The 19765-nt window shown below is 44.4% G+C and overlaps 1 protein-coding gene across 2 annotated transcripts in view; it reads left to right on the forward strand.

The window, feature by feature from the left end:
* Positions 1–19765, forward strand: part of snx16 (sorting nexin 16) — an 88455-nt gene that overhangs the window by 15926 nt on the left and 52764 nt on the right. For both annotated transcript variants that reach the window (XM_060922498.1, XM_060922499.1), the window contains exon 2: positions 11843–12339. In XM_060922498.1, coding sequence (XP_060778481.1) covers positions 11980–12339 — 360 coding nt within the window. In that variant the 5' untranslated portion in view covers positions 11843–11979. The remainder of the gene's footprint in view (positions 1–11842; positions 12340–19765) is intronic.

Raw genomic sequence — 19765 nt, forward strand, 5'->3', positions numbered from 1 at the left:
CCTGTGACCTCGTTATTCGTGAGACTCTGTCCCTGCGTCTGAAATCACTCACTCGTTCACTACTCCCTACTCACTATATAGGGAATTACGATATAGAGGACTGTATAGTGAGCTCATTGGTAAAACGAAAAAAAAACGCTTTTGGACACTAGTCCATCATGCCGTTATTTACGTCATTACTGTCTGATTAAAACGTGCCGATCAGTCGGCTGATGGGTTTTCAAAATAATAAATACACGCATGCACTTTTGTGATAAATCCATATTATACTGGGCATATTTCCCAGATTAATCAGTACAAAGTACCTGCATCTTTCAGTTCTTTTAAATCAAGGCTGAATACTTTTTTTTCTTTCTTTGCCACTGCCTTTTATTAAATCAAATTTGAGGCTTTTGATTTCTTTCAGCATGACCGCAATGCATGATGGGATATATTGCTTGGTTAGTGACCATCGGTTGTACACTACTTTTGTGGGATACTTTAAGTGCACTATACAGGGTGCAATAATCCTCACTATACATTCAGACAGCACTACAAAATGGCGTCCCCACTAGGGCTGTAACGATATGCAAATCGAAATCGCGATACGCAGAGCCACGATCCATATCGCGATACAAGAAGGCAGAATCGCGGTACACCCTTTCAAACTTCTCCTCAACCCAAAAACAGAGGCGCTTCCAAACTTCAATTTATGAATACTTTTTATTTAAATTACATTTTAAACTTAAATTACTTTTATTTTTTTATATCTATTAGTAAGTCGTTTTTTTCGCCGACCTGCGACAATCTTCTGCGAGTCACGCAACGTCCACACTTGCCACTGGCAGAGCATTCATTTCTTTTAAGCGGTCGCCATTCTGGTTGCGACGCGGGGAGCGAATCTGTAAACAAGCAGCTCATTGGCTGGCTAGGTGTGCCACAAGCCAATCACAATCACTTGACCGGAAAGGCATGCAGTGTTGCCAGATTGGGCAGGTTTAGGTGCTTTTTGGCTGGTTTTGAACATATTTTGGGGTGGAAAATGTTAGCAATATCTGGCAACACTGAAGGCATGTCTGCTTGGGCGGAAGCCTTCTGCGGCAGTTACATTTTGACACGCGAGCAATGTTTCACCATAAAAATTCCGTAATTTCCATCTGTTTTCCGCGATCACAGAAAATCATTGGCCCTATGAGAGTGAGACAGTGAGAGAGGCCCCCCCCCCCCCCCCCCCCCCAAAAAAAAATCTTAACGGATTTACAATGGAACAATGGAAAATAAAATACCATTTTGGCAAAAATGTTGGCATCCATTAATTTCTTGTATTAAGTAAATAATGTAAAGTGCACACAGTCCTTCACTGTAAACATACCACACTTTCAGTAACAGAATTTAAGCCGATATAAACACTGACTCGCACATGCTGCTTCTCTTGAACGGAAACACGGAAGTAAGCAGTGTTGCCAGATACTGCTGACATTTTCCAGCCCAAAATATGTTCAAAACCTGCCAAAATGCACTTGAAACCACCCAGTCTGGCAACACTGGAAGTAAGGCGGAAGGTAGTTTGTCGACGTCACCTCAAGATGACACCAACGATTGGTCAAATTTGCGGGAAAGTTGCGGTGATTGGATATAATTGCAACCCCGCCCTGAATTCGCGGGGATTGGTTGAATTTGCGTTGAAGTTGCAAATCGCAACATCGTGAAATCCTGGAGGGTCTGTATAGTGCCCTATATAGTGAGTAGGGAGCGATTTCGGACACAGGGTATATAGTCTAGTATAGCATGCGCTTGTACACCTCTGCTGCGCTCACGGAAAATGGCATCACGCATGATAGTTAAGGTGGCCTCCCTGACAAATAGTCCTGTCTATTTTCATCATTTTAGTGGTTCTATCCTGAAAGCAGATATGCAGAACCTTTTTATTTTTAAATAAATTTGAGTGGATAGTATCTCCTTGAGTGGAGGAGTTTAAGTATCTCAGGATCTTGTTCACGAGTGAGGGAAGGATGGAGCGTGAGATCGACAGGCAGATCGGTGCAGCCTCCGCAGTGATGCAGTCGCTTTACCGGTCCGTCGTGGTGAAGAAGGAGCTGAGCCAAAAGGCGAAGCTCTCAATTTACCGGTCGATCTACGTTCCGACTCTCACCTATGGTCATGAGCTTTGGGTAATGACCGAAAGGACAAGATCGCGGATACAAGCGGCCGAAATGAGTTTCCTTCGCAGGGTGGCTGGGCGCTCCCTTAGGGTGAGAAGCACAGTCACTCGGGAGGAGCTCGGAGTAGAGCTGCTGCTGCTCCACATCGAGAGGAATCAGCTGAGGTGGCTCGGGCATCTTTTTCGGATGCCTCCTGGACGCCTCCCTGGGGAGGTGTTCCAGGCATGTCCCCCCGGGAGGAGGCCCTGGGGAAGACCCAGGACACGCTGGAGGGACTATGTCTCTCGGCTGGCCTGGGAACGCCTCGGTGTTCTTCCCAAGGAGCTGGCCGAGGTGTCTGGGGAAAGGGAAGTTTGGGCTTCCCTGCTTAGACTGCTGCCTCCGCAACCCGGTCCCGGATAAAGCGGAAGAAGACGAGACGATAGTATCTCCATCCTTGACTCTTGTATGCTGCATGAATAGGAATTTAAAAATGGATATTTTTGAGAGTTAAAGTCACCCGCAAAGTTGGCATTGGAGCTGCCCCGCTGAGCCAGCCAGCCCTGAGTGCGTGACGTCACAGCGGTAACCGGTTTTAAGGCCGAGGCCTTTGACGGCTATAGACCAAAGTCATATAAATAATTTATGGTGAAAGTAAGAAATACCGTTACCGACTTGCTCAACTAAGACTGATTTGACTTCATTGATTTGTGGATTGACTCTCATTAAAACAGGATGGGTGTTATAACTTATGCGACATGTACATGCATGCATTTTCACTGATATAAAACGTAAAAGGCTAATTAAATAATCAGATGAACTGAGACAATCACATTCTGAAGCAAATTAAATAATCTCATACTCGTCACCTTGCATTGTGTATTTAAGTTACATATATTAATCTAAATGCAGGGAAACGAGTATTGTTTTTGTTTTGTATCCAAATGAGTCGGAGCTTACCCGTCCGTGTTCTCACTTCATGAAGGCCGATCTTGTGGCCGATTTGTTTTGAAACAATCTGACTTTCAGTTGTTCGTTCAGTTCTCTGTTCATTCGCTTCTTCCACGTCAGGGCGAGATATTGCTGCTGAGGCAAATGTATCCAGTGCAGAAATCAGACGGCTGGTCCACTCCTCCATTTTCTCCATACTGAGTACTCCGCCATTACTGCTCGGCTCAGGCAATTACTAAAACACGGGACGTCACCGGTTTGCTAAACTGCCCGAGTGATAGTCCCATCCCGGGTTTTAGCAGCAACCCTCAGCTCACACTCTGGGAGAAATGGTGCAACTGAACTTGCTTTCCTTTTCTTGTAGTTTTCCTTTTAATTGTTGGTACTGCACCCTCTTTCAATACAGGCTTATAGCCAACGCTCCTCAACAGATCAGAGGTCTCGTACGAGTCTTCAGTAAAATGTGTAGAGCAGAGTAGAGACCACTTCATAGGCGCCCAACGTGCCCGTGAACTTCTCGCAAAACGCATCCAAACCTTTTGCAGTTTGAACATTCTTGGGTCATGAATGCAACATAAAGCCACCTTCTGTCGTGTTGCTGCACCTGCCAGCAACACATCTACGTGGCATGGTGATAAATTAGCTCAAAATGGAGGATCGGAGTTGCAGTCAGCTCTGTTTTTTTTAGTATAGCAGAAATGGCGATGAGACCGATAGGCTTCCTGTGGTGACGTCAAGGTCATTCACTTCAGACCGCTACCTACATGAATAATTTGAATCGTAAAAATTACTATATTAGATTTATTGTGAATGCTTAAAACTATTATGCTATTCTTGAGGTCTCAGGGCATTTATTAACAGAAAGTGAGGCCATGGTTCTGCGTATCTCCTCCTTTAATGGCCAGGTGTAGCCTGTTTTTTTTTTTTTCGCGAAGAGGCCTACCCACCATATTTATGATTTTAAAAATATTCACACGGCAAATATTGTCAGGAGTCTTGCTATAGTGTATATGATCAGAATGAACATGGAGCTGCATGTTACACCCGTTGTGATTTTGCTTGATTGCACCATGGACAAAAATGACACATTTAAGGAGATGAAAGGTCTGAAGTTGACCCCACTGTATATCAGGTGATGGAGCACTGAATAAAGCGCGTGTTCACTAAAAAGGTTCAAATACGCATCCACGAAACTCTTAGGGGTGCCAGAGAGAGGAGGTTTGGCCGAGATGCTGCAGTGATTCAGCGCTGATGGATGGAACATGATGGAAGCGAGAGTGAGGAGTGAGTCAGCGTGTTTTCGACTGAGTATTATAAGCAGATTTTCAGTAAACAGCATCACTGACTTGGGTTACATCTGGTTGTTTTAATGCATGTTGGCTCTGGATTGTGTTTAAACGTGTTGAGTCGCAGCTCTGGCAGTCGTGCAGCTACAAATCACTGGTTTATGTTGATGTTCTAATAGAAACAGCTCATATACAGGGATTGTGGAACATTTTATGGATTGTTAGTGTGAACACTTTTTTTTTTTTTTTTTTTTTTTTTGAGGGGGGTTCTGCCACAGGAAAGTCTTTGGTACGGAGTTGTTCACCAATCACGGCTTCTCAGTAGCATGACAAGTTGTCTGTTTTTTTTGTCTTCGACAGAGAGCAAAAGAGATGCTGGAGATCAAATGACTACTTCTAGCCGCTGTAACATGAGTGATAACAGGAACTAACTTGTTTCATAGACGTTCCACAACATAAAACAAAGCTATAACTGTTGTTTAAAAAAATGTAAAAACACTCCTCTATTGTAAGTTCCTTTGTTGGAACATGAACTCCGCTTTCTGTTAAGCCATGACACCATCATTGATTATTTTGCTATGACTGCACATCCCAGTGTCTCAAGGTTATTATGCATATCGCGTTACATCCCAGGCTTTCGTCTAAACCAGGGAACAGGGGTGCTGTGCCCTCTTACTCTCAGCGTGCGCCCTCTTACCGAAATGCCGATTGAACCCCAAGTCACACTTGGGCCATGCACTTGTATGCTACTGCACAACATGCAATCTTTCTCAAAAACGATCTTTTCTCCGTGAAAACATCCCAGCAACACCACGTGACAATGTGTCTGATCATCAAATACGTTATAATTACTCCAAAAATATTCCAATCATAGTAGATACACCGCCAGACGGTGCAAAACCGATCCGAATTGGCGTTTTCCAGACTGAGGCGCCATGTTTACTTGTCGCGGCTGCTCTCGCGAGATTTGACATAGGTTCCATACAAGGTCAGCTGACTTGTAGAGCGAGATTTCTCGAGACTGAATGACCTTTCACCCACCGGCGTGGGAGCTTTTGACAGAAGTAGTTCGTAGGGTTGGGCGGTATTACGGTAAGAAGGTATCCCGAGGTATCCAAAAGTACCAACGGTATCGGTCTCATTACCGTCATTTAAAAAAAAAATATATAATATCTAAATAAATATGGAGTACATGAGGTCATAATATAAAATAATAAAATGAAGATCATCCCGAATAACTGTGTGATCGTATTTTCACTAATTCTATCAATTTCCTAAAGAAGTTTTCATCGCGTGCAGGGTTGTTTATGTCGTTACCATGGCAACCCTGCGTGACATTTTGGAGTCTGACAGAAAGCTTCGCAAGAGACTGAGACCGGGGGTGTCATGGCTCAGATGGCTAAGGCACCGTACCATAAATCCGGGGACCCGGGTTCGATTCCGACCCGAGGTTATTTCCCGATCCCGTCTCTCTCTCTCTCCCCCGCTCATTCCCTGTCTCTCTATACTGTCCTATCTAAAAAAAAAAAAAAAAAAAAGAGACTGAGACCGCGGTTGAAAGATGGCAAGTCAAGATAACGAGTTAGTGGCAAAAAAAAAAAAAATACAACATCGGCAGTGTGGCAGCATTTTGGTTTCAAACCAAACGAAAAGGAAGAGCCAGCAATAATGTAAATGACCGCGCAAAATCGAAAAAAATCTAATATGTCCCCTAAGGCACACCATAGCCTGGGGTACTCCACTTCCACGAGATCTCTCCAATGAGTTGTGTTTTGAGTAGGTTACATGAGTAACAACAAGGTAAAATAATATAACGTATGACATTTGGGATGTGGGTAATAAACGTTTGAAATGTCATCTACTGCAGAAACGGAAGAAAACATCGTAGCGTAAACTGTTCGGTTTCTGGTGGGAATTAGCAATGCGCTTGCTATCTTTGTTGGGTGTGTTAAACCGTATGGATTTAAGTGGAATAATTGTAAGGAGTTATGTGATCAAGACAACGTTTTAAGCAAGGTAAGGCCATTTGATTATTAATTTCCCCGCCATGGCATGACGTGGGCCCATATGATTTTGCCTTGTGCAGCTATCACGCATTTGAATTAGGTTCGCCTCATTTGCGCTGAAGAATATGGTTTATCGCGCAGTCTAAACGGACTTGGGTATTGGTTGATTCTTTTTCTTTTTTTTATTTCCCATGCTTGAAAGGGTATGATCCTGCTCATCGTGTACTTTTTTTGATGGAATAGGTGAAATAGTGCTGCAAATGGCGTTTCAACGCAGACATGTGTAAACGACAGTTGAATGCTATTTTCAAGATGAAGGAAGAGTTGCGTGATGCTTTGAAATATCTCTTAATCCATTCATCAATGCACAAAATTCGCTTTGCTGCTTAATCCATACCACAATGCACACAATTCGCTATGCTGCTTTTAAATAGTACATTTGAGGCATAGGCGCACGTTACACAGTAGGCCGAAACAAAATATTATTTTTTTCTCGGTAATACCGTATACCCCGGGAAAACACAGACGGTTTAAAGGTATCTAAATTTGGATACCGCCCAACCCTAGTAGTTCGCGAGTTGTTTTTGTTGACACTTGGGCATTTAAAGATGTCATCCCGCGGCACGAAACGGAAGAAAGCCAAAGACTGTCCGGGGCAGAAGAAGATTACTTCTTTCTTTTTCTATGTTGACAGACAATTTGTTACAATTTCCCTCTCAGCCTCAGAATGTCCCATTGGAGCCTCAATTTTTCAAAGGCTTCACATGGCGGAGGGGGGAACGGACAACCGGCACCATCCGTTCCCTCGCCATGGTGAGCGCCCTCGTACGAAATTTTTCTAGAAAAAACCCTGCATCCAGCCACTGATGTTATGGGTTTTTTCATTATTTTTTTTTTAAATTAAAAATACGGTTTCAACATCAGAAATAATGTTTTAAGAATCAAAAACTAGTTATCTCTCAGTTAAAGCTACATTGCCTTTCAGATTTTAAATGTAGGTCATAAAAAGAATCCCCCCCCCCAACACCCAATTATTTTTGTTGAAAGCTGCTGAATTTGAATCAGACTTCCAATTTTATTAGTTTTTTTTTTTTTTGGGGGGGGGGGGGGGTGTAAATGGAACAATTAATGAATGTGGCCCTAAATTCCCCCCCCCGCTTCACCATGATGCAATACAAGAGACATCATGCATCACATGGTGGGCTTTCCCTGTTCGCGCAAGGCATTGTGGGATACAAATTTGAAACAGGAGAGAAAAACGGAGGACGTCGGTGTGCGAATGAAATGTGAAAGACGGACACCGGTAACGGAAAGCGAGAAAAGATGTTATATGCGAAGGAAAGGAAACGCAGGACCAAACTAATAAATATAAGCGGTCAGCAAGCACCTCGGTGTGATCAGCTGTTCGTTTAGCGGCAGAATGATGGAACGGTCACTGCACGGTCAAAGGTAAACCTGCGCATGCACAAACACGCAGACTTCCTCTGTCTGCTTGACTGCGCGAAGCGAGCGATTTTCATACAGGGTTTTTTCTAGAAAAATGTATGAGGGCGCTCACCATGGCAAGGGAGCGAAGCGGGGGGGGAGATGGTGCCGGTTGTCCCCTCCCTCCCCCCCCCCCCCCCTGTGCAAAGCCTTTGAAAAATGCTCCAATGGGACATTCTGAGGCTATCTGAGAGGGAAATTGTAACAAATTGTCTGTCAACATTGAAAAAGAAAGAAGTAATCTTCTTCTGCCCCGGACAGTCTTTGGCTTTCTTCCGCTTCGTGCCGCGGGATGACATCTTTAAATGCCCAAGTGTCAACAAAAACAACTCGCGAACTACTTCTGTCAAAAACTCCCGCGCCGGTGGGTGAAAGGTCATTCAGTCTCGAGAAATCTCGCTCTACAAGTCAGCGGACCTTGTATGTAACCCATGTCAAATCTCGCGAGAGCAGCCGCGACAAGTAAACAACTAAACAACATGGCGCCTCAGTCTGGAAAACGCCAATTCAGATTGTTTTTGCACCGTCTGGCAGTGTATCTACTATGATTGGAATATTTTTGGAGCAATTATAACGTATTTGATGATCAGACACATTGTCACGTAGTGTTGCTGAGATGTTTTCACGGAGTCGGTAAGGGGGCGCACGCCAAGAGTAAGAGGGCGCAGCGCCCCTGCTCCCCCGTTTAGACGAAAGCCTGTCATGCACATTATTTGCTCGGGAATCCCCTCGAATTAAATAACTTCCCAGCCACAGAATGGCCTGAGGCTGTTTTTTTTTTTTTTTTCTTTTTTAAAGGTATTACAGAAATAAACGTATCAGTGATCAAGTTTCAGAGGGAAGTAAATTTCACCGACTTTTATGAAATCGCAAGGCCGTCTAGTTTTAAACATGTTGAAAGAGAAGAGGAAATCTGCAATCCAGTCTCGAATGTTTTGTGAACAAAGAGTACCGTATCTCAAAGCCGATACCCTAGCCAAAGACCTGCTGATGTTTAGAAGGCACAGATCCTATACTTTTTATTCGCTAACTTTCAGACATGCGGACTTTCAGTTGTGGGCACGAATGTTTGCTTTTATTAGCTCCTCTGACCATCAGGCCGATGAGCTGTTGCCATGGCGTGGCATCCGTTGTCCACAAGTCGGTTAAATCGTATCTTCTCCGTCAATTCTCCATGTGTTTCTGTTCCGATTTGTTTTCTTTGAAAGAGCTCCTCACTCTGCACAAAGCTTGGTCGACATTTTTTGCTAATGAGTTAGTAATTAGGCCAAATTAACGAACTTTCCAGGCCTCTCACTAGAATTGTGTCTCTCCTCTCGTTTCTCATCCAATTCCTGTTTTGGGTTGATTTTTCCCTTGATGAGCAAAACTTGGTTGTTTTTTACTTGTTGTTGTAAACAAATTGTTTGCAACTTTTTGTTTATTTTCAGTTAAATCGTATCTCCTCCCTCAGTTCTGGTTGTTTCGTTTGAATGAGCTAGACCTTCTGTACAACACTCGGTCATTGTATTGTCAATTTTTGGCAAATGAGCTGCTAATTAGGTCAACTTAATGAGTTTTCAGACTTCATCTCATCTCATTATCTCTAGCCGCTTTATCCTGTTCTACAGGGTCGCAGGCGAGCTGGAGCCTATCCCAGCTGACTACGGGCGAAAGGCGGGGTACACCCTGGACAAGTTGCCAGGTCATCACAGGGCTGACACATAGACACAGACAACCATTCACACTCACATTCACACCTACGCTCAATTTAGAGTCACCAGTTAACCTAACCTGCATGTCTTTGGACTGTGGGGGAAACCGGAGCACCCGGAGGAAACCCACGGGGAGAACATGCAAACTCCACACAGAAAGGCCTTCGCCAGCCACGGGGCTCGAACCCGGACCTTCTTGCTGTGAGGCGACAGCGCTAACCACTACACCACCGTGCCACCCCAGTTTTCAGACTTTTCACAAGAATTGCATCTCCTCTCGTAGATAGAACTTTATTGATCCCTTTGGGTGGGTTCTCTCAGGGAAATTAGGATTCCAGCAGCATCATTACAGGATAAACGGAGAATAGAAAATGGCGAGAGAACTCCTAGATAAATTAAGTATTTACATGTACAAATTCTTATAAAAAGAATAAGATATGGGGAAGAGAGGAAGGGGGAGGAGGGGCCAGCAGGAGAGATATTGCACATTGTCCAGTATTGCTTATTGTTAGGCTAGGCTACTGCCCCCCCCTCCCCCCAGAGAGGAGTTGTACAGTCTGATGGCGTGAGGGACAATGTTCTCACCCGATTTCAGTTCTGATTGATGTTTTGGGTAGATCTTCCCTCGGGGAACAAAACTTGGTCGTTTGTTTGGTTTTCCTGTTGTAAGCAGTTTGTCGTGGAGGTTGGTCCTCTCTCACATTGTCACGTTTCGGTTCTGTTTGTTTTGGTGGTCATGGTGGCTTTGATGGCCGGCCAGATGAGCTCCGATGCCCTTGATGTTCTGGTTGTTATTGTTGTAAGCTTTGTTTAAAATACTCATTGCCTTTTAGTCAAACACATTATGGTGATTTTTAAAATTTGTTAGCAAAAGAGAATGCACGTATACTTGTATGTATTGGCATACTTTAGTACTTAAATAGCTTTTATTACAATACAGTGTTCTCCACAGGCGCTTTTAAAGTGGCGCACCGCCACATTATAATTCTGGCCCACCGCCCTTCCCTTGGCCAAAAAAAAAGTTACTTCATCAGTATACACTAAATAATTGTAATGTGTTTGCTTTATATAGTAATTTTGTAATTATTTAACATGCAGAAGCCCATTAAACGAATGCATACGGGGCTACCTGAAGTAGGGATGTTAACCGATGACCAAGTTCAGGTCTTTTATTTTACGCATCTGAGATTGTGTAGGCGAGAGCTGCTTTTTCCCTCTGCTCACTGTGGTTGTTTACTGCAGGACTTCCGGGTTCCTGGGTCAAAGGACCCGAACTACGGAGGCCGGGGTGGCTTTGTAGTGCCAGTCTCGGGCATGGATTGGAGTGGTTTCACCCAGTTAACATTAGGTGTATTGTAAAAAATGTATGCATTTATTGTAATTGGATATTTATGCATGGAAGTTCATTTATTTTTCACACACAGAAAAGAAAATAGGGCGGTACGGTGGTGTAGTGGTTAGCGCTGTCGCCTCACAGCAAGAAGGTTTGGGTTCGAGCCCCGTGGCCGGCGAGGGCCTTTCTGTGTGGAGTTTGCATGTTCTCCCCGTGTCCGCGTGGGTTTCCTCCGGGTGCTCCGGTTTCCCCCACAGTCCAAAGACATGCAGGTTAGGTTAACTGGTGATTCTAAATTGACCGTGAGTGTGAATGTGAGTGTGAATGGTTGTCTGTGTCTATGTGTCAGCCCTGTGATGACCTGGCGACTTGTCCAGGGTGTACCCCGCCTCTCGCCCGTAGTCAGCTGGGATAGGCTCCAGCTTGCCTGTGACCCTGTAGAACAGGATAAAGCGGCTAGAGATAATGAGATGAGAAAAGAAAATATAATTCAGGGATGCGCAACAGGCACATCAGTCTCAACTGAAATGCCAAATGAGTCTCACGTTGACAAAGATATGTACAGTAAGAATGTGTTCATCTTTTGTAAAATGATTTAGCATTTCCTATCCATTAATTGGCCAGTTTCACTGTCAAAAAAGCCCAAAGTCCATCAGCTTCAGGGGGACAAAGTCCCTACCGGCCCCCAAACCCCCGCCACCATCCATTTTGTTTTTGAAAAGTGGAGAACACGGCTGTATATTGGCTCCCTTTTGTTTGGCCTAGAAAACTAGGTTTCTGGGCAACCAAAACATTGGGGCTTTTACTTGTCCAGCATTCTAGTGAACAAATTTGATTTGTTTACCTGTTTGGTGCATTTATACTTGAATTTTATGAGGGTAATCTCTATACCTTTCATGATCGTGAAATGCATGTGTGTTACTGATGAGTAAGCTTCCCTAATGTGTGCTTTTGTCTCTCTGTGCAGTTTGGAGAGACGTCCCGTCCTCATCCACATGCAGTTAAAGACAATCCACAGAGACCTCGTTCTGAATCGCAGCAGGTGAGAGCAGAGGTGCAGTCGGGTATCACGCCGATCAGAAACAGTGGAGGATATCCGGACGAATGGCCACGCCCTTTGTACCAGTGCCTGTGCCCATCGATCGAGCTCTTCCAGGCTCCTCCGGTGGCAGACGGCCCAAACGGGCATCGAGCGTGGGCAGTGCCTCCAGCAGTTCAGGGTCTTCTTCCACTAAAGGTGCAGTGGAGGACAGTGGTTTAGGGAGAAGCGGGAATGGGAGCTGCTTCATTGCTTCGTGTCAGAGTCCCTTAACAAGGGCCAGGATGAACGGACTCGAGTCCACGGTGGAGTATTCCAGCTGTGCAAGGCCAGATACGCCACCCCACACACTCGGGTGGGAGGAGAGACCCATAACTCCCACAGTGCTCGGGTACGAGGTCATGGAAGAGAGAGCGAAGTTCACGGTGAGACTCCGTTTGTTTTCGGCATGCTTTAAAACAAGCAGCTCATTTTTGGATTGTTCTTTAGTGAAATGCATGGCGATTTTTATATGAAATTGCAGTTCATGTCTTAACTTTAAAGTAAAAATTTAAATTAGTTGTTTCTTCATGGATTGAATGATATACACAGGTCATAGCTCCTTCACTGGAATGGACAGTGAACCAGTTGTTACAATTTTTAAATGAAGAAATAAATTAGTTATCACTCAGCTATACGCACCATATCAGATACAGAGACTCGATTCTATTCAATTTCAATAATATTCCACCGATTCAAAATGGTGAACACACCTGCAGTACTGTCAATCACTGCTGGCGATTTTTGCCACCTGTAAATTCTCCATCGCTGGCTACTAGAGCTGGGCGATAAATCGATTTTATCGATTTAATTCGAATTTACAATTAAGGACGGTGTGTTTTTATGAAAATCGGTCTTCTCTCAGTTTTAACTTCTGCCACAGACGCTTTTTTTTTTTTTTTAATTTATTTTTTAAACACAGCAAGAATCTCACGTGTATGCTATGACAATGGCCGCTGTTTACGCACGTCTGTGTCCATACTACATATGCATGATCTAGCGGCGTTCGATTTACACTTCAAAAACATGACCAAGATGTCCCCAAGCGCCAGCGACCACCGGATTTCTCTGCCCACACAGACAGTCTGCGCTGGCTATGTGATTGTGGGGGGAAAAAATAACTTTCAGTGTTCAAGCGATTTTTAGATCATCTCCGCTGCCCGTAATTTGCTGCAAATCCAATTACTCCACCACGAAATTATCTTCGCTTTGAAAGGAAAAAAAGCACAACTTTTATTCATCACACACTTGTGAAATTTCCTCTCTGCATTTAACCCACCTGAAGCAGTGAGCGCGCGCGCATACCCAGAGCAGTGGGCAGCCATGCTAACAGCGCCCGGGGAGCAGTTGGGAGTTAGGTGCCTTGCTCAAAGGCACCTCAGCCCAAGGCCGTCCCATATTAGCCTATCCTGCATGTCTTTGGACTGTGGGGGAAACCGGAGCGCCCGGAGGAAACCCACGCGGATTTGGGCCAAACGTGAATGGAAGCGACGCCATATTTGATCGATTCTCGTGCTCTGATTGGCTGAGCCGGACCACGTGACCATGCTGTAGCAGACAACAGCAAAGACGCAGTTGTTGTTGCAGACGATTTCACTCAGTTTTCACAAAATATTTTATTATAATGTAATTTGTACCTGCACCAAATAAGCTCACCATGTAGTTATGTTACAGAGCCAGGCAGCGTACTACGGAGGGGAACTGAGAAAGCCAAGCGCGCACACATCTGGAGGGAAATTTCAAACACATGTTGCGAGTATTTTACAAGGAAACGGTTAATAATTTATGAGCCGAGAATTCACCAGAAGGCATGTAAATTTCAAAATTTTCCGGCGGGACATGCCACCAGACACTTAACTTGAAAATGGGTCAAATTGGCATGAAATCCTCAGCGATGCTTTACTTCATTTTCATTAGTTGTACATTTTTCACATATTGCCCATGTAAATCATGACGTCAAGAGCATTTTATTTACTCCGATACAAAATATTGCATTCTGGATCACTCCGAATGCACTATCTTGCATCTGGATTTACCCCTGGACCCCCTGCCTTTTTGCACATCACGGTGGCATTGCTTAAAGGTCCCATGGCATGGTGGTTTGTTGATGCTTTAAACGGGCTCGTGGAGGTTTCCGGATGTTATATCCGCAGCCTTTCTCGAAATGAACCCTCGGCACGTAAATATAGCCTCCTGGGAGAAAGCTCCATTTCAGTGCTTTTCCCAGTGCGTCGTTTTGCTAATGAGAAGCAGGAGGCGGGGAAGGGTAGAGCGTGGGGGCGGGTCTTATCATTAATATTCATGACATGTAAACGTGTTACCTCTGATTGGCTAACAGCACTGTGACGCTACCTCCAGTGGGACAGAACAAGCGGATGTGGGTGTCTTACTATGGCGAGAGAGAAGGAACAAACCGCGAAGGGAAAAATACTGCGCGCTGACGTCATTAAGGTGCGACGCGAGGAAATAAAATAAATTCAGCAAATGTTTGGGTTTTTACTAAACAAACAAATAAAATGAACGAGTGACCTTAAAAAAAAGAATGTGGGTGTCTTTGTAAAAACTGTTTTGATTGGCTATTATAACAGAGCATGCTGCATGCTTTTTGGTTTTGTAGCGCAGAGTACCTGGCTAACTGCAGGAAGCGGTTAGCTGCACAGCTAATGTAGCCATTGCAAGGCTAACGTGGCACCGATTTTAAAACACGGCAAAACGACTTAACAGTTATACACTTACTTGTTCGGTGTTTGTTGCTGATGCGGCAGGGATGCTTGGTACGGACCCAGGCTTCAGTGACAGTTGATGTGCAAAACCTGCCCTGTACTGTCCCAAGTTGTGGAAACATTCATCAGGAAAATGCTTCCGACAAACATACACCGTCTTAGGTAGATTCGACGGCGTATTATTGGAGTAAATAAAATTAAGCCACTGCGTCTTCAGGGGCTCTCCCGTCGGCAGTAAAAACAGACTCCTTTCTGTGTTGTCACATCCATGTACAGCGCAATTTCCATGTTTGGTGGCAACTTTTGAGCTGGGCGGGCAATCCATACAGTGGGTGGGAATCCAGAGGGGGGGGTGTGGGGATCATCTCCCTTGCTGACGTAGTAAAGGGAAGAGTTTATCAACGCGCCGTTTTGACGCGCCATTCTCAAATGTTGGGCATAGTTTGGTTTACACATTATGAAATTTCTAGCCACTGGGGTGACTTAAGAAGGTCAGAGGAACTCATTTTAACGTTAAAAAACCTCAAAGTGAAAATTTCATGCCATGGGACCTTTAAGCTTTGGGTCTCTGCATATTACTCCTTTTCCAAATGCCCCCTACTCCAAAAGTTATTGACGGGGCTGCCGCTGTTACATGGTGTACCCTTTAGTTTCTGGAACATTCTCCCCTTAATCTTGGTTCACTCTTAAATAGCTCTGAGTCATCAGTGAGATGGAATGATTGCTCTTCCTGGTTGAGCTGTGGGATGATGTATAGCGTCTGGTGGAGAATCGTGGTTTTCCCCAAAGCGTTTTAGCGTATCGGGCCCGATACGCTTGCTCTGCCTGCCAATACGCTCAGTCGCTTTAGTTAAAATCCGATACGCTTAGATTTATACCGATACGTTAAATTTCCTGCCCACAAGTAACTCGATACATAGGAGAGCAAATAACAGATCCATTTACATATTGATTTGATATTTGTGTGAAACAAGCGTTTTTTGTTTTTCTCCAATGTTTGTGTTGATTCTCAGAGTAATGTCCACATGGTATGATGTAAATAGGGCTAATGATTTTCCGTGATCGCAGAAAACTGACAAATTATGGAATTTTTATAGTGAAACGGAATTTTGGGGAATTATTTATTTATTTTTTAGTACATCTTTTGCTTGTGTTCATTTTTTTTAACATTGCTCGCGTGTCGAAGGCTTCTGCGTAACTGCTGCTAACGCCCAAGCAGACATGCCTTTCCGGTCAAGGCAGCTTTGTTGGTGATTGTGATTGGCTTGTGGCCCACTTAGCCAGCCAATGAGCTGCTTGTTTACAGATTCGCTCCCCACGTCACAACCAGAATGGCAACCGCAAAAAAGAAACGAATGCTGTAGTGGCCAAGGATGCCATACGGTTGCCAGTGGCGAGTGTGGACATTGAGCGCTCTTTTTCCATGTATAAACTTCTTCTAAATCAGGGGTCACCAAACTTTTTTCTCTGGGGGCCACATTGTCGTTCCTGACTGTGATGGTGGCTGGGGTCGGGTCAGCTGTATCACATATTTGTCTGGGTCATACAATTCTATGACCACCAGCAGGCCTCATTGTGTAGTAGAGATTACTAGCCTGGCACAGCCATCCCCACTACTATATCCCCCACTACTATATCCCCACTACTATATCAACACTTGATCCCTGGCACATATATTTGTTTATCTTTACTAGTGGTTTGCAAAAGTAGTAATCAAGTCTTCACACTTTGTTTTAATTTGAAATACCACAGATATTCCATTTATTTATTTTCTAATAAAAATAACGTCAAAGCTGTCAAGTAAGAAACATCTGCCTAGTTGAGGTGATTGACACTGGCAAAGGTGAGTGGAAAATTATAAATTGTAGGTAGGCCTGTTGATATTATTAATATAAAAATCGTATGCAGCACTTAATAAAGGTCAAATAAATAGGCCTATAAAATAAATACATTTTAAAAAACAGTGAAATTATAATAATATGAGCAATAGATCACAGCAGTTGTGCTGTGTCCTGCATGTCATTGCTCTCATCCATGGCCAAAGCAAAAAACTAGAATTCTGACGCTCTCTCATTCAGCTGGTCATACACGTTGTCCCCCAAATCTTCGGTTCGCCTGGTCATAGTAGGTGCGGAGAGACTCACCGCGTTGAGCGCATCCTTCTTGTCGGGACACACCTCCTCAGCCACAGCAAGCATGCATACTTTACAAAGTCCCCATCAGTAAACGGCTTTCCATGGGTAGCTAGTAGGTGAGCTACCTTATAGCTAGCTCGGACAGCAGCCTGGTTGATCTGGGTTTGGCGAAGGAATACATTCTGTTGTGCAGCCAGTCCGCATTTCATCCTCCGAATCCTGTCTTCTCTTGTTTGCCCTCGCAAACTAGCATACTCTTTGTGGCGGGTTTTGTAGTGACGACGCAGATTATATTCTTTGAAAACTGACACTTTCTTTACATACAAGACAAACTGCACGGTCCTTACACTGAACGAAAAAATAATCGGTGGTCCACTGTTCTTTAAAAACTCTGCACTCTCTGTCAGCTTTTCGCTTACCACTAGCCATTTTGCTGTCCTGAACACTGACAGTTCTCTGCGCGTGCGCTGCCTGTCACTGCTTGATCGCGAGCATATGACGAAAATTCAGAAAATATGAATAGTTCATTTTATAACTAAATATCAATTTTAATTGATAAAATCAACGAAATACAAGATGCAGACATGTTATTATTTGCCAAAAAGCAATTTAAAAAAAATAGGCCATGACCACTTTTGGGGATTGCCTCATAGGGCCGCTTCAAATGATGGGGGGCAGAGGGGCTGGGGGGCCGGTCAAAGGGGGGTGGCGGGCCGGATCTGGCCCGCGGGCCGTAGTTTGGTGACCCCTGTTCTAAATGATAGATTCAGTCTCACGGAGACCAACACTAAACAACTTATGATGCTGTATCATAAGGGCAATATCGAGCAGCGTTTCTAGGTACTCTGAGAGCGCGCAATGATTGATCTGCAAGGAATGTTCAGGACTGTCATTACAATCAAAGTTAAAGTATTCTAGTCTGTTTTGAGAGTGTGTTCTGTGTTTTGTTAGGAAACTTTTTTTTCATGAGTTTGTGGTGTAAAAAAGATGGATATCATAGATGCAAACGGCGCGCCGTTTGGCGGATGCCGCCTTTTTCACGGCTGTCTGGGGGACTTGTGTGAATCGCGCAGATCCGATGAGGTTTGTTTGTTTGTTTGTTTGTTTTTTGGGGGGGCGTTGGAGTGTCTGATTATAATTTCATCAAAGTAAATTCTTTACTAAATAAGCAAATGCCGTTACAGTCCATGAAACGTAGGAAGTATAAGTATGAGAAGAAAACAGTAAATCAGAAAGCTGCACACGTAAAGCCAGTTGGCTGCGCGCCATTATCTGCTGCTGGCTGCACTTCACTGCACGCGCAAGGATTTCCATCAGTCCAACGTAAGTTACGTGATTGGCTTTACGTGCGCAGCTTTCTGATTTACTGTTTTCTTCTCATACTTCCTATGTTTCATGGACTGTAACGGCATTTGCTTATTTAGTAATTTCATCTCATCTCATTATCTCTAGCCGCTTTATCCTTCTACAGGGTCGCAGGCAAGCTGGAGCCTATCCCAGCTGACTACGGGTGAAATATTTAGTAATTTTAATACAGAATTTACTTTGAAATTATAATCAGACACTCCAACGCCGCCCCCCCCCCCCCCCCCCCCAAAAAAAAAAACTCATCGGATCTGCGCGATTCACACAAGTTCCCCAGACAGCTGTGGAAAAGGCGGCAGCCGCCAAAAGGCCTGCTGTTTGCATCTATGGGATATAGAGTAATATTTTTAAACAGTCAGTTATGAGTATTGTCATTACAGGCTCAGTAAGTATTACTGAATAATTTATCACTAATTTATCAGTACTCTCAATATTATATTGAGATTTATATATGAGATGGGTTTCAATTCAATTCAAAACACTTTATTTGTCCCCGCAGGACAATTAAAAGAGCATCAAGAGCAGCATTAGGGCAGTCGAACATCAGACAACATAACACAAATTAGAATACTCTACAGCTGTCAGTTCGGTGTGCATTCAGTCTGACGAGGGGCTGGACAATGATGTTGGGACAGACAGGGAAGGGTCAGTGTTCAGGAGTCGGACCGCTGTGGGAACAAAGGTGGACCTCCTCCTTTGTGTCCTGCAGCGTGGACAGCGCAGCCTGCGTCCTGATGGAAGCCACTCCAACACTGAGTGTAGTGTGTGTGAGGGGTCATGTAGGATCCTGTGGGCGGTGCGGATGGTTTGCTGGTCACAAAACGCAGACAGAGTTCGAACAGGGAGTCCAATGATTTTGGAACAAACTCTGGTGATAGTGAGTAGTCTTGACCGGTCTTGTAGGCTGATGGAGCGAAACCATGAGATGAATGAAAATGTTAATGCACTCTCAATGAAAGAGTGGTAGAAAGTCAGGAGAATGTCTTTATTCACTCCAAATGATCTCCGCTTACTCAGCAAATATTGTCTCTGGTGGCACTTCTTGAGGATCTCCTCAGTGTTGGAGGAAAACCTCAGAAGACTGTCAAATATTGTGCCCAAATACTTGTATTCCTCCACCAGCTCCACCGGCTCCCCCCGGATGGTGGTCGTGTGAGCCTCTGCCAGTTGTCTCTGCTTGGAGAATGTCACAATCAACTCTTTGGTCTTATTAGAGTTCAACTGGAGACCGGCTCCCTCACACCAGGAGACAAAGTCCTGAAGTACAGAGCCATGGTGTGGGTTAGAGGTGGAAAGCAGAGAGAGCAGGACTGTGTCGTCCGCAAATTTCACCAGATGACAGTCTGGCTGAGTGGACCTGCAATCATCGGTGTAGAGGATGTAAAGCAGGGGCGATAGGACACAGCCCTATGGGGAGCCAGTGGAGGATGTCCGAGTAGGATCCGTTAATAAACACCCTCTGTGGCCGGTTGGTAAGGAAGTCAATAACCCACATAATAACCCGGTAATCCAAGTTAAAGCGGGTCATTAACTTCTCGGCGAGGATGTGTGGCTGCATGGTGTTAAAGGCAGATGAGAAGTCCGCAAAC

The sequence above is a fragment of the Neoarius graeffei genome, chromosome 5, assembly GCF_027579695.1.
Source record: "Neoarius graeffei isolate fNeoGra1 chromosome 5, fNeoGra1.pri, whole genome shotgun sequence".
Taxonomy (NCBI): domain Eukaryota; kingdom Metazoa; phylum Chordata; class Actinopteri; order Siluriformes; family Ariidae; genus Neoarius; species Neoarius graeffei.